The 13,317-nt window shown below is 39.8% G+C and overlaps 1 protein-coding gene across 2 annotated transcripts; it reads left to right on the forward strand.

The window, feature by feature from the left end:
• The first annotated feature begins 2,848 nt into the window (after positions 1-2,848).
• On the forward strand, positions 2,849-9,507 carry LOC111952088 (tumor necrosis factor receptor superfamily member 6). 2 transcript variants are annotated; one of them, XM_023970573.2, is made up of 9 exons: positions 2,849-2,968; positions 5,836-5,974; positions 6,213-6,347; positions 6,460-6,577; positions 7,004-7,080; positions 7,211-7,306; positions 7,512-7,576; positions 8,900-8,918; positions 9,028-9,507. In XM_023970573.2, the coding sequence occupies exons 1-9, from the start codon at positions 2,930-2,932 to the stop codon at positions 9,315-9,317; spliced, it is 978 nt and encodes a 325-aa protein (XP_023826341.2). In that variant the 5' UTR covers positions 2,849-2,929; the 3' UTR covers positions 9,318-9,507. The 2 variants fall into 2 exon arrangements, with proteins under 2 accessions (XP_023826341.2, XP_023826342.2); XM_023970574.2 differs by having other exon boundaries at positions 7,214-7,306.
• Positions 9,508-13,317: the final 3,810 nt, after the last annotated feature.

The raw sequence follows: 13,317 nt of genomic DNA on the forward strand, positions 1-13,317 counted from the left end.
AATCACTACCGGCCTATACAATTAAAATTGTAACAATCGGTCCTCACATCTCCACTGTGATAGCATGTGATATAGTGATTTAGAGTCATGGCTACAATACATGTACAAACATACTGTATGTGTCTGATAGAGATGTGTGGTAACTGAGTGATGTGACAGTCGCTGCTGTGCATCACCAGTAGGGATTACTCCATAAATGTAGTATGCAGACTGTTGGTCTGTAGGGAGCTCTGGATTGCATCAACCTTTAACCCTAAAAGTGCAAACAGGGGTACATTTGAACCCCAATTATTTCTAAACCATATTTTTTATCCCGAAATTTTAGGACATTGTCAAGCAACTAGTCACAGACAAAAAACACAATTAACCACGATTTTTGTGATAAAATGGAGGGTGGAAAAATAATCTCTCTTTTGTATACTAGTGGTGAGCGCCTAAAATGAAAATGTGGTCTCAATGGTTCACTTTGTGATCAAATTTGGCACAGAGGGTAGATGTATGTACCCTTAAAAAATATAGATATGGAGCCACCCCAGATTTGCCTTCTAGGGGGAGTGGCAGCCTTTATAAATAAAAAATAAATCAGAAATGTATWTCCATATTTAGCTACAGTGCATTCGGGAAAAGTATTCAGACCCCTTGACTTTTCCACATTTTGTTACGTTACAACCTTATTCTAAAATTGATTAAAATTATTACAGCCATTTCTACATATTATGTCTATCATGGATTCATATTCTATTTGGAAACAATTGATGACATGGGTATATGGCCAGACGTTTTTCCTGTCCACCTGATTAGAAGAAAACCTCGCGGCTGAGGAGTGTCTTAATGCAATCTAGTCTGAACATTGTTGACTGTAGCTAACACACTGACTGGCAGTTTCTGAGGATCACCTTACTGTTTTTGAGGATTACCAACCAATGATCTCTATTGCACAGCATGGTAGGAAGAGAGATTGATAGTATGATGTGAAACAATCGAATCTGCCTCGGGACTTGGTGTGCTTGGAAAATGACCAGCACACATCCTGTCGGTCCTGACGGTTCGCTGCAGTAACGGACCCCTGAAAATAAGTAAAGGAGCTACCCAGTCCTTCCCGCGCTAAGGACACTCACTCCCTCTAGTGGTACATGCAGAGATATACTATGCCTTCAGAAAGTAGTTATACCCCTTGACTTCTTTCACATTGTGGTTACAGCCTGAATTCATAATGTATTAAATATATAATTTTCTCTCACCCATCTACACACAATACCCCATAATGACAAAGTGACATTTTAGAAATTTGTGCAAATTTATTCAAAATTAAATACAGAAATATCTCATTTACATAAGTATTCACACCCCTGAGTCAATACATGTTAGAATCACCTTTGGCAGTGATTATAGCTGTGAGTCTTTCTGGGTAAGTCTCTAAGAACGTTGCACACCTGGATTGTACAATATTATTATTTTCAAAATTATTCAAGCTCTGTCAAATTGGTTGTTGATCATTGCTAGATAACAATTTTTCAAGTATTGCCATAGATTTTGAAGTAGATTTAAGTCAAAACTGTAACTAGGCCATCAGGAACATTCACTGCCTTCTTGGTAAGCAACTCCAGTGTAGATTTGGGCTTGTGTTTTAGGTTATTGTCCTGCTGAAAGGGGAATTCATCTACCAGTGTCTGGTGGAAAGCAGACCGAAACAGGTTTTTCTCTAGGATTTAGCCTGTGCTTAGCTCCATTCCATTTATTTTTTATACTGAAAAATTCCCCAGTCTTTAACGATTACAAGCATACCCATAACATGATGCAGCCACCACTATGCTTGAAAATACAGGAACATACAGGAACATTCACTGCCTTCTTGGTAAGTAACTCCAATGGCCTAGTTAAATCTACTTCAAAATCTAGTGGTACTCAGTAATGTGTTGTATTGGATTTGCCCCAAACATAACACTTTGTATTCAGGATAAAAAGTTAATTGCTTTGTCACATTAGGTTGGTATTGTGGAGTAACTACAATGTTGTAGATCCATCCTCAGTTTTCTCCTATCACAACCACTCAACTCTGTAACTGTTTTAAAGTCACCATTGGCCTCATGGTGAAATTCCTGAGTGGTTTCCTTCTCTCTGGCAACTGCGTTAGGAAGGACGCCTGCATCTTTGTGGTGATTAGGTTTATTGATACACCATCCAAAGTGTCATTAATAACWTCACCWTGCTCAAAMGGATATTCAATGTCTGCTTTTTATTTTTACCCATCAACCAATGGTCTTTGTGGTTGAATCTGTGTTTGAAATTCAGTGCTCGACAGAGGGACCTTACAGGTAATTGTATGTGTGGGGTACTGAGATGAGGTAGTCATTCAAAAATCTTGTTAAACACTATTCTTGCACACAGAGTGAGTCAATGCAATTTATTATGTGACTTGTTAAGCAAAGGTTTACTTCTGAACTTATTTAGGCTTGCCATAAAAAAGGGGTTGAATCCTTATTGACTCAAGACATTTCAGCTTTTCATTTTCAATTCATTTGTAAATATTTAGAAAAACATAATTCCACTTTGACATTATGTGTTATTGTGTGTAGGCCAGTGACAAAAAAATTCTCAATTTAATCCATTTTAAATTCAGGCTGTAACACAACAAATTGTTGAAAAAGTCAAGGGGTGTGAATACTTTCTGAAGGCACTGTAAATTCCTACTACAACTCATTGTGTGCATCTCATGAGATGATAAGCCTTTTCAATAGTCAAGCATACATTTGGATTTCGTTAGTACATAAAAACATTGTGCTAAATTGTACATATAGTACACCATTAATGAGAGACTGGGTGTCATTGTGGGTGTCTACTTCCTTCAAAACAAAAACGAACGAACATTTGCAACCACCGTACGTACAGAGGGCGCAGACATTTCTTCTTGGTGGCGTCAATTTGGAAGATGAACAAATATACGTTTCTATGTGTCCTGTGCATCTTGGTGAGTTGACTATCAACATCTTATCGTTGACATACTTTGTATAGGGTAAACTCTGACACTTTAATATTGTCAGGCGGTAGCTAACTAAACTAACTCTCATCCAACTCAAGTCACTACGCCGTGATCTTGCGTCAATGAAATAGATGGCATACTACACATCTACAAAACACGATGTATCAATAGTCTGATATATCATATATTTAAGACATATATTTAATTGTCAACTAACATAATTGCCACTGTAAGATAAATGTATCTTTATAACTTCGTAAAGTCTAGCCTAGTCAAATTCCTTCACTAGTCTGTGCTGAAGATAAGTAAGGTTAGTTTCACTTTCGATGTACAGTATGTGTATTTTTTTTTTAACTTCTTGGGACTTACCACTGGGCACACCACTGGAAATGTGGATAATATTTGTTTGAGACGTTGATCAATGATTTTTCAACCTTTATTCACCCACCTAAAATACAGCCAGAAATGTGTTGAATTCCCAATGTGTTATCACTATACTTTCAACCACCTAAAAGCACAACCAAATTCATCGACATGTTCATCGACGTGTCATCGACATGTTTTATCACTTCGCTTTCAGCCATTTAAAAAGCACAACAAAGTTCAAGTTGGAATGTCATATACACTGAGTATACAAAACATTAAGAACACCTGCTCTTTCCATGACAGACGAGGTGAATCCAGATGAAAGCTATGACCCCTTATTGATGTCACCTGTTAAATCCACTTCAATCAGTGTAGATGGAGAGAAGATAGGTTAAAGAAGGATTTTTAAGCCTTGAGACATGTATTGTGGCTCCCGAGTGGCACAGCGGTCTAAGGCACTGCGTCTCAGTGCCAGAGGCGTTACTACAGACATCCTGGTTCGAATCCAGGCTGTATCACAATCTGCCGTGATTGGATGTCCCATAGGGCGGCGCACAATTGGCCCAGCGTCGTCCGGTGTAGGCCGTCATTGTAAATAAGAACAAAAGATTTAAGAGTCTTTGAACGGGGTATGGTAGTATGTGCAAGGCGCACTGGTTTGTGTCAAGAACTGCAACACCGCTGGATTTTTCACACTCAACAGTTGGAAGTTACTCATTTTAAGGTTGAATAAATACTGTTGCATTAGTTTGTAAGATACATAAAATAGCCTAAAGTTAAGGCTAATTAATGTATTGCAAAAGTGATCTTGAATTGTGTTTCGTTGAAATATCAACATTTGAAGGAGATGTATCTTTTGTGCCACAGACTTAGTCTGGCTTTGATTCCAGTTTGTCTACAAATTAATAATTGATATGTTGGATTCACACCTCCATTTCATCCAAAAATGTATGCTAAAGAAAAGGACTAAATTACGTCAAATCAAACTTTAAATGCACTTTAGATAAAATTAGATTCAGTCCTATTCTTTAACTTAGGTTTTTGGTTGAGATGGAGACCTGAAACCAACATATTAATTAACAACTTGAAGATTACAGGCTGTATCACAACCAGCCGTGATTGAAAGTCCCATAGGGCTGCGCACAATTGGCCCAGCGTCGTCCGGGTTAAGGTTTGTGTTTTTTCATCAGAATTGATTGCTTCACGTGTGTGTAAAATATTACTGTTGGCAGATTTTTTTATTCATAGATTTTTGATGTGTATGAAAATGTGTTGTTTTTGCAAAACGCTATATATCCATTGTTTAGCTGGAATGGAATGTTCGTATCCTGAATATTTGACTGTGATATGTGGTTCTCTCACCTAGCTATATTAAGATGAATGCACTTGAATTATTAATACATTTTGTATTTAATCTTTATTTAACTAGGCAAGTCCGTTAATTAAGAACAAATTATTATTTACAATGACGGCCTACCAAAAGGCCTCCTACGGGGATGGGGGCTGGGATTAAAAATACAAAAATAAATAAAATATAAATCACGACAAGAGAGACAACACTACATAAAGAGAGACCTAACACTTACTGTAAGTATGGTTCCAGGCACCCCAGCTTGAGTGTGTCAAGAACTGCYACGATTATGTGTTTTTCCATGCTCAACAGTTTCCCATGTGTATCAAGAATGGTCCAACACCCAAAGGACATCCAGCCAACTTGACACAACTGTGGGAAGTATTGGAATCAACATGGGCCAGCATTGCTGTGGAATTCTTTCGACACCTTGTAGAGTCCATGCCCTGACGAATTGAGGCTGTTCTGATTGCAAAGGGGGTGCAACATAATATTAGGAAGGTGTTCAAAATGTTTTGTACACTTGAGTGCATATCAAAGCTTAGCAGGGTTGGGCTTGGTTAAAAACCCGGATGGGAGACCAAATGGATAGCTGTACAGTATATAGGTCAATTCTCCAGTAGCAGGTGCTGCTCAGCCCAAAACAAATTCCAGATAGTGGATATAACGTTGAAGATCTGATGTTGTGTCAAAGGTGCAAATTCAACATATTTGATACAAGGTTTTTGATACAAGGTTTTCTATGTTGAAAATTGGTGACCATGATGACATAATCCTGAGGTTGAAATGTCACCCTCAACACAACTGTTGATTACTTTAAAAAAAAACTTAAGTGTATTATCTACGTAGATTCCACATCACAATGCATTGACAAATTACGTTGAAACCATGTTGATTCAACCAGTTTGTGCCTAGTGGGTTGACACACATAGGCATGTTTTTTTCTTAATGATCATTATTGACCTTCCAATCATACTTAAATCACTAATACCCCACTCGCTCTTTCTCACTCGCTTCCTCTCTCTTTTCACACGCACGCACACACACACGCACACACACACACATTGTGTGCCTACTGTAACTGCCTACTTACTCTGTCTCTTTTAATAACACGCAATAATGTCATTGCATTTAACAGTGTATAGTTCGTTCAGCTACAACTTCCAAAGCAGAGCAGAGTTCCCAAGACATAACCATCAAATTCCGCATCAAAAGGCAGAGTTGTCAAGATGGCACTTACCAGCATGAAAACAAGACATGCTGTCTCTGTGCTGCTGGTAAGCATCTAAAATGTTTAATATTATCTGTATTGAACTAACGTTAGCTTGTTTCTGGTCCCCACCATGACAGCACAATACCATAATGACGGCGAAAGAACATTTACTTTGTCGTGAGAACTGAAATGTTCACTAGTTAATATGCACTGTCCCAGTCAACTGTAAATTGCATGAATAAAATTATTGTATGCTACTATGTCTTTCCCTCTGACTCTGTCTTGGTACTCTGTGTGTACAGGCCATCATCTGGACAGCCACTGTAGTATGAACCCAGACGATGGGACCTGTATTCACTGTGAGCTAGAAAGAACCTACAACAGTTACCCCAACTTCCTGGACTCTTGTGAGCCCTGCACATCTTGCAACCCTAAAGGTAGGTATACACACACACACAACAGGTGGAACTAACACCCTAACATAAGTCCTACCTACTGTAGCAAGTGAGGTTTCTAACGTACTGTCATTGTGGTGGTTGTCCTCCGTAGCCAATCTGGAAGTGGAGGACAAATGTACCATCATCAGTGACACAGTGTGTCGATGCCAGCAGGGCRARTACTGTGACAAGGGGAAGGTGCACTGCAGGGCCTGCTACCCGTGTACCATGTAAGTCCAGAATACTGTTGTTTAACCAAATAACCATCAAATAAAACATTGATTTGGTTTATTGTTTGTAAATGTTAAAGGTAGACTCAGCGAAATGACGTTGCCACGAGTAGCACCACAGATATTGAGATTAGCGAGACTGCAAGACTTTGCTTTCCCACAGTCACACACGGTATCTGTACATGGGTTCGCTTCACGCTGTTAAAGTGTGGMAGCCACGGGACCAAAACAGKGGAGAAGTTGAGCCTCAAGCTTCAACACTATTACTTGATGCGGACATTGACCCACTATGCTGTTTAACTTTCTGCATCTACGTCATATCGCTGGGTCTACCTTTATAACACATTGTTAAATTGGTTGTAGGCCTATTATTATATAGACTAGAGAGATATCAACCTGCATCAAATCTTTGAATTTATCTTCAAGATGTGGGGATGAAGGTACCAAGGTTGCCTGTACCACCACCAACAACACCATATGCCACAACGACCAAAAACAAGGAGGTTTGGGGGATTGAGCAAAACCATAACATTTCAATGCATTACAAAGATGTGGTTTCGCTTACAGTATGATTATAATAAGTCTGTTTTTTATTTGACAATGTGGCTGTTATTTTTCATTTCTTTGTTTCAGGAGGAAGAAGTCATGCAGCAGTACTTGGCTCAGTTATGGTTATTGCAGTTTTTCTTATTTTTTGCTGCCTGAGGCGAAATAATAAATGTGGTTTTGGTAAGCATTTGGGTCATTCAGACAGCTGTAGGCTATGCTAAACCACCAGAAGGGGGCACAAGAGGTTGTTCTATAATTTTAGTTAGTAAAGCGGTTGGAGAGAGCAGAAGTCTGTTTTTTGTTGGAAAGCTCCCTGTCCAAAAGTATAAAAATGATGTTTTCACCCTTGAAACATTTTTAAAAATGTCTGTTTTTGCTTCGTTAGGGAAAAAGCTGGGGCAAAATGGTGGTTTGACCAAAATGTCCAACCAGAATTTAAAGGTAGCTGAGGTAATTATCTTCAATACTACACTACTCCACCCTGTCCTTGACCAAAACCACTGCTTAAAACACACCCATGCATCTCTAGTGCTACATTAATGTTACAGTACATACACTACATGACCAAAAGTATGTGGACATCTGCTCATCGAACATATCATTCCAAAATTATGGACATTAATATGGAGTTGGTTAGCTGCGGGGACATGCTTCCATTCAGCCACAAGAGCATTAGTGAGGTCGGGCACTGATGTTGGGCGATTAGGCCTGGCTTGCAGTCTGCGTTCCAAATCATCCCAAAGATGTTAGATCGGGTTGAGGTCAGGGCTCTGTGCAGGCCAGGCAAGTTCTTCCACACTGATCTCGACAAAACATTTCTGTATGGACCTCGCTTTGTGCACGGGGGCATTTTCATGCTAAAACAGAAAAGGGCCTTCCCCAAACTGTTGCCACAAAGTTGGAAGCACAGAATTGTCTAGAATGTCATTGTATGCTGTAGCGTTTAGATTTCCCTTCACTGGAACTAAGGGGCCAAGACTGAACCATGAAAAACAGCCCGGACCATTTATTCCTCCACCAAACTTTACATTTGGCACTATACATTGGGGCAGGTAGCGTTCACCTGGCATCCGCCAAACACAGATTCGTCCGTCAGACTGCCAGATGGTGAAGCGTGATTCATCACTCCAGAGAACGAGTTTCCACTGCTCCAGAGTCCAATGGCGGCGAGCTTTATACCACTCCAGCTGACGCTTGGCATTGCACATGGTATCTTAGGCTTGTGTGCGGCTCCTCTGCCATGTAAACCCATTTCATGAACCTCTCGACGAACAGTTCTTGTGCCGACGTTGTTTCCAGAGGCAGTTTGGAACTCGGTAGTGAGTGTTGCAACCGAGGACAAATTATTTTTACGTGCTACAGCACTCGCCGGTCCCATTCTGTGAGCTTGTGTGGCCTACCACTTCGCGGCTGAGCCCTTGTTGCACCTAGACGTTTCCACTTCACAATAACAGCACTTACAGTTGACCGGGGCAGCTCTAGCAGGGCAGCAAATTTACGAACTGACTTGTTGGAATCCTATGTCGGTGCCACGTTGAATGTCACTGAGCTCTTCAGCAAGGCCATTCTACTGCCGATGTTTGTCTATGGAGATTGCATGGCGGTGTGCTCGATTTTATACCTGTTGGCAACGGGTGTGGTTGAAATAGCCAAATCCACTCATTTGAAGGGGTGTCCACATACTTTTGTATATATAGTGTATCATGACACTTATTATAATTACTGAGTGAAATATCATTGGTGAATTTGTTTTATTTGTTTCCTTATTTGCAGGAAATGCAGCTACTGAGGGGTAATGACATCATCAATATTACCACTGATGTTTACCATGTTTACTAATATGACCCATATATGCCATTCCCAACTAAGAATTAACCTCAATCCCTCTTCTTTGGTTTCAGGTATTGACCTCTGGCCACACCTCCCAGATATCGCTAAGACCTTGGGGTGGAAGGACATGAAACAGGTGGCCGAGCGCAGTGGGATGACTATTGCCACCATAGAATCCCACCAGCTAAACTATCCCAATGACACCCAGGAGCAGTGCTCCAGCCTACTTAGGGCCTGGGTGGAGAAGACGGGGATGACCACAGCCTCTAAGACACTGATCCAGACTCTACGCCGCATGAATAAAAATGCCAAAGCAGATAATATCATGGATATCATCAGCAACAAGGAAAACACAGTTTAGAACTCCGGGGTAGAACAAGTGTAGATACCGTAAGGTCAGTGGTACTGTCCATGCCAGTACTAAGTACCTATGTGCAAATTGTTTGTTGATTTACCTGTTTGTTGCACTATAAAGTATATATTTATGTACAGTTGAAGTCGAAAGTTTACATACACCTTAGCCAAATAKATTTAAACTCAGTTTTTCACAATTCCTGACATTTAATCCTAGTAAACATTCCCTGTCTTAGGTCAGTTAGGATCACCACTTTATTTTAAGAATGTGAAATGTCAGAATAATAGTAGAGAGAATGATTTATTTAAGCGTTTATTTATTTCATCACATTCCCAGTGGGTCAGAAGTTTACACACACTCAATTAGTATCTGGTAGCATTGCCTTTAAATTGTTTAACTTGGGTCAAATGTTTTGGGTAGCCTTCCACAAGCTTCCCTCAATAAGTTGGGTGAATTTTGGCCCATTCCTCCTGACAGAGCTGGTGTAACTGAGTCAGGTTTGTAGGCCTCTTTGCTCACACACACTTTTTCAGTTCTGCCCACAAATGTTCTATGGGATTGAGGTCAGGGCTTTGTGATGGCCACTCCAATACCTTGACTTTGTTGTCCTTAAGCCATTTTGCCACAACTTTGGAAGTATGCTTGGGGTCATTGTCCATTTGGAAGACCCATTTGCGACCAAGCTTTAACTTCCTGACTGATGTCTTGAGATGTTGCTTCAATATATCCACATCATTTTCTTGCCTCATGATGCCATCTATTTTGTGAAGTGCACCAGTCCCTCCTGCAGACAACATGATGCTGCCACCCCCGGAMCAGTGGCTTTTTCCTTGCTGAGCGGCCTTTCAGGTTATGTCGATATAGGACTCGTTTTACTGTGGATATAGATYCTTTTGTACCTGTTTCCTCCAGCATCTTCACAAGGTCCTTTGCTGTTGTTTATGGGATTGATTTGCACTTTTTGCACCAAAGTACGTTCATCTCTAGGAGACAGAAGGTGTCTCCTTCCTGAGCGGTATGACGGCTGCTTGGTCCCATGGTGTTTATACATGCGTATTATTGTTTGTACAGATGAATGTGGTACCTTCAGGCGTTTGGAAATTGCTCCCATTGTACACCTCCAATTGACTCAAATAATGTCAATTAGCCTATCAGAAGCTTCTAAAGTCATGACATTTTCTGGAATTCTCCAAGCTGTTTAATGGCACAGTCAACTTAGTGTATGTAAACTTCTGACCCACTGGAATTGTGTTACAGTGAATTATAAGTGAAATAATCTGTCTGTAAACAATTGTTGGAAAAATTATTTGTGTCATGCACAAAGTAGATGTCCTAACCGACTTGCCAAAACTATAGTTTGTTAACACGAAATTTGTGGAGTGGTTGAAAAACGAGTTTTAATGACTCCAACCTAAGTGTATGTAAACTTCCGACTTCAACTGTATATATATATTCAAAAGCATAGCTCAGGTGATTAGATTACAAAACTCTTTGTATCCACATTTGTTTTGAGACCAGATATGGTTCGTATTATTGTAGAAAAATTATATTAAGGGTTTGTAGGTTGACTGATATGTATGACAATTGGACACATTATTTTTATATAACATTTTTAAGCACACTCTCATTGGTTTTACTTGCCTGTACTTTCATTTTGTAAACCATTTGGTATTATTAGTTGCCAAATCAAATTGGAAGATACATCTGATGAATTTGAGACTATTTATTTATCCCCAAGCCAAGAGTGTTAATGTAAGATTGTAAAATCCCAGCACAAAATACAGAAAATATGAAAAAGAATTGAGCTGTTCCTGTGTACTACTGTTTCTGTTTGTCAGAGAGCATCAAATGAACTGCAAAACAAGTGATACTGCACTTCTCACTTATTTCAACAAGGTGTTGGTATTGTATAGAGTGCCTGTTAGTCTTTCGTCTGCCACTCAATTTGTGGAGTCAACCACTAGCCATAAAATAAGGTTGAGGATTTACACCAACTTCTCCTGAACCAGAACAACATTTTAACTTTGTGCCAATGAGTCATCACTAACCTTGCTTACAAACAGAGCCACGGTAGACTTTGGCTAAGATTGGCATTATAATGTACTGTGTTCTGCATTATAATATACATTACATTTGGCTCATATTGGCATTATGATTTTATAAAATAGTATGGTGTGTTTACATACAATTTGCAAGGTGATGATGACCAGTGGAAAACAATTCCACTTTCAAAGAAATGAAAGTCGGGCACTTGTTTATATTGCAGTGCAATTATTTGCCTACATTGTATCTACACAGTGTCCCTTTCCAGATTGTGTGGCAAACAAATCAAAGGTCAACAAAGATAATGGGGTTGGACTTTCATTTCTTTGAAGACTGGCAATATTCTCCTCCTGATTAAGTGGCAGTAATGAAACAAAGGGCTGTGAAGCTTATGAGGTATAGCCTGGCTGAAGGACGTGAGGACGTAGTTAGGTGTGAGGACGTGAGGACGTAGTTAGGTGTTAGCTAGGCTATATGAAGTAAGCCCAAGACAAAAATGGGTGAAAAGGCCATAATTGTGTAGTATTTCAGTCAAATACCTAAATGATCAAGAGCGTATCTGAGTAGTTTGTTGAAAAACTGTTAAAGGATAACTTACTGTAAAAAAAATCAAATCCAGTTTTTACAGTAACTTACTGGAAGCCAGTTACTTCTAAGTTACTGTTACAAAAAGATACAGTATGTGCCTGTAAATTGCAAATAACATTTGGTTTAATAGTACACTACTGTAAAGTTTCGTTTTCTCCCTCAAGCATTGCCAGTCAGTCACATTCCCTAATGACAACTATAGGGGGAGGAAAATGAAATGAGATGGGTGATGATCTAAAAGTGATCCACAGTTATTCAAAGGCACAGAGAAATAACACCTAAAGCCATGCCTGTACTTTTGTTCACTTTTGTTTTATTCACTCATGCTTTGTTTTGTAAGGTGAGTAATTTGAGGAATGAACCAATTTTTTTCTCACCAGGCGAAGAGGCTAATGTTTTTACATMTTTTATTTTTTTATTTCACCTTTATTTAACCAGGTAGGCTAGTTGAGAACAAGTTCTCATTTACAACTGCGACCTGGCCAAGATGAAGCAAAGCAGTGCGACACAGACAATAACAGAGTTACACATGGAATAAACAAACATACAGTCAATAATACAATAGAGAAAGTCTATATACAGTGTGTGCAAATGAGGTAGGATAAGGGGGTGAGGCAATAAATAGGCCATAGTGGCAAAATTATTACAGTATGGCAAATTAATCACTGGGTTGATAGATGTGCAGAAGATGAGTGTGCAAGTGGCAGTACTGGGGTGCAAAGGAGCAAAATAAATAACAATATGGTGATGAGGTAGTTGGATGAGCTATTTACAGATTGGTTATGTACAGATTGGTTATGAATAAATTTCAGTTGGCTTTTCATAGCCGATAATTTAAGAGTTGAAAACAGCAGGTCTGGGACAGGTAGGGGTTCCATAACCGCAGGCAGAACAGTTGAAACTGGGACAGCAGCAAGGCCAGGTGGACTGGGGACAGCAAGGAGTCATCATGCCCGGTAGTCCTGACGTATGGTCCTAGGGCTCAGTTCCTCCGAGAGAGAGAAAGAAAGAGAGAAGGAGAGAATTAGAGAGAGCAAGATGTTCAAAATGTTCATAAATGACAAGTATGGTCAAATAATAATCAGGAATAAATGCCAGTTGGCTTTTCATAGCCGATAATTAAGAGTTGAGAACAGCAGGTCTGGGACAGGTAGGCGTTCCATAACGCAGGCAGAACAGTTGAAACTGGGACAGCAGCAAGGCCAGGTGGACTGGGGACAGCAAGGAGTCATCATGCCCGGTAGTCCTGACGTATGGCCTAGGGCTCAGTTCCTCGAGAGAGAGAAAGAAAGAGAGAAGGAGAGAATTAGAGAGAGCATACTTAAATTCACACAGGACACTGGATAAGACAGGAGAAGTACTCCAGATATAACCT

The sequence above is a fragment of the Salvelinus sp. IW2-2015 genome, linkage group LG25 (genome assembly GCF_002910315.2).
Source record: "Salvelinus sp. IW2-2015 linkage group LG25, ASM291031v2, whole genome shotgun sequence".
Taxonomy (NCBI): domain Eukaryota; kingdom Metazoa; phylum Chordata; class Actinopteri; order Salmoniformes; family Salmonidae; genus Salvelinus; species Salvelinus sp. IW2-2015.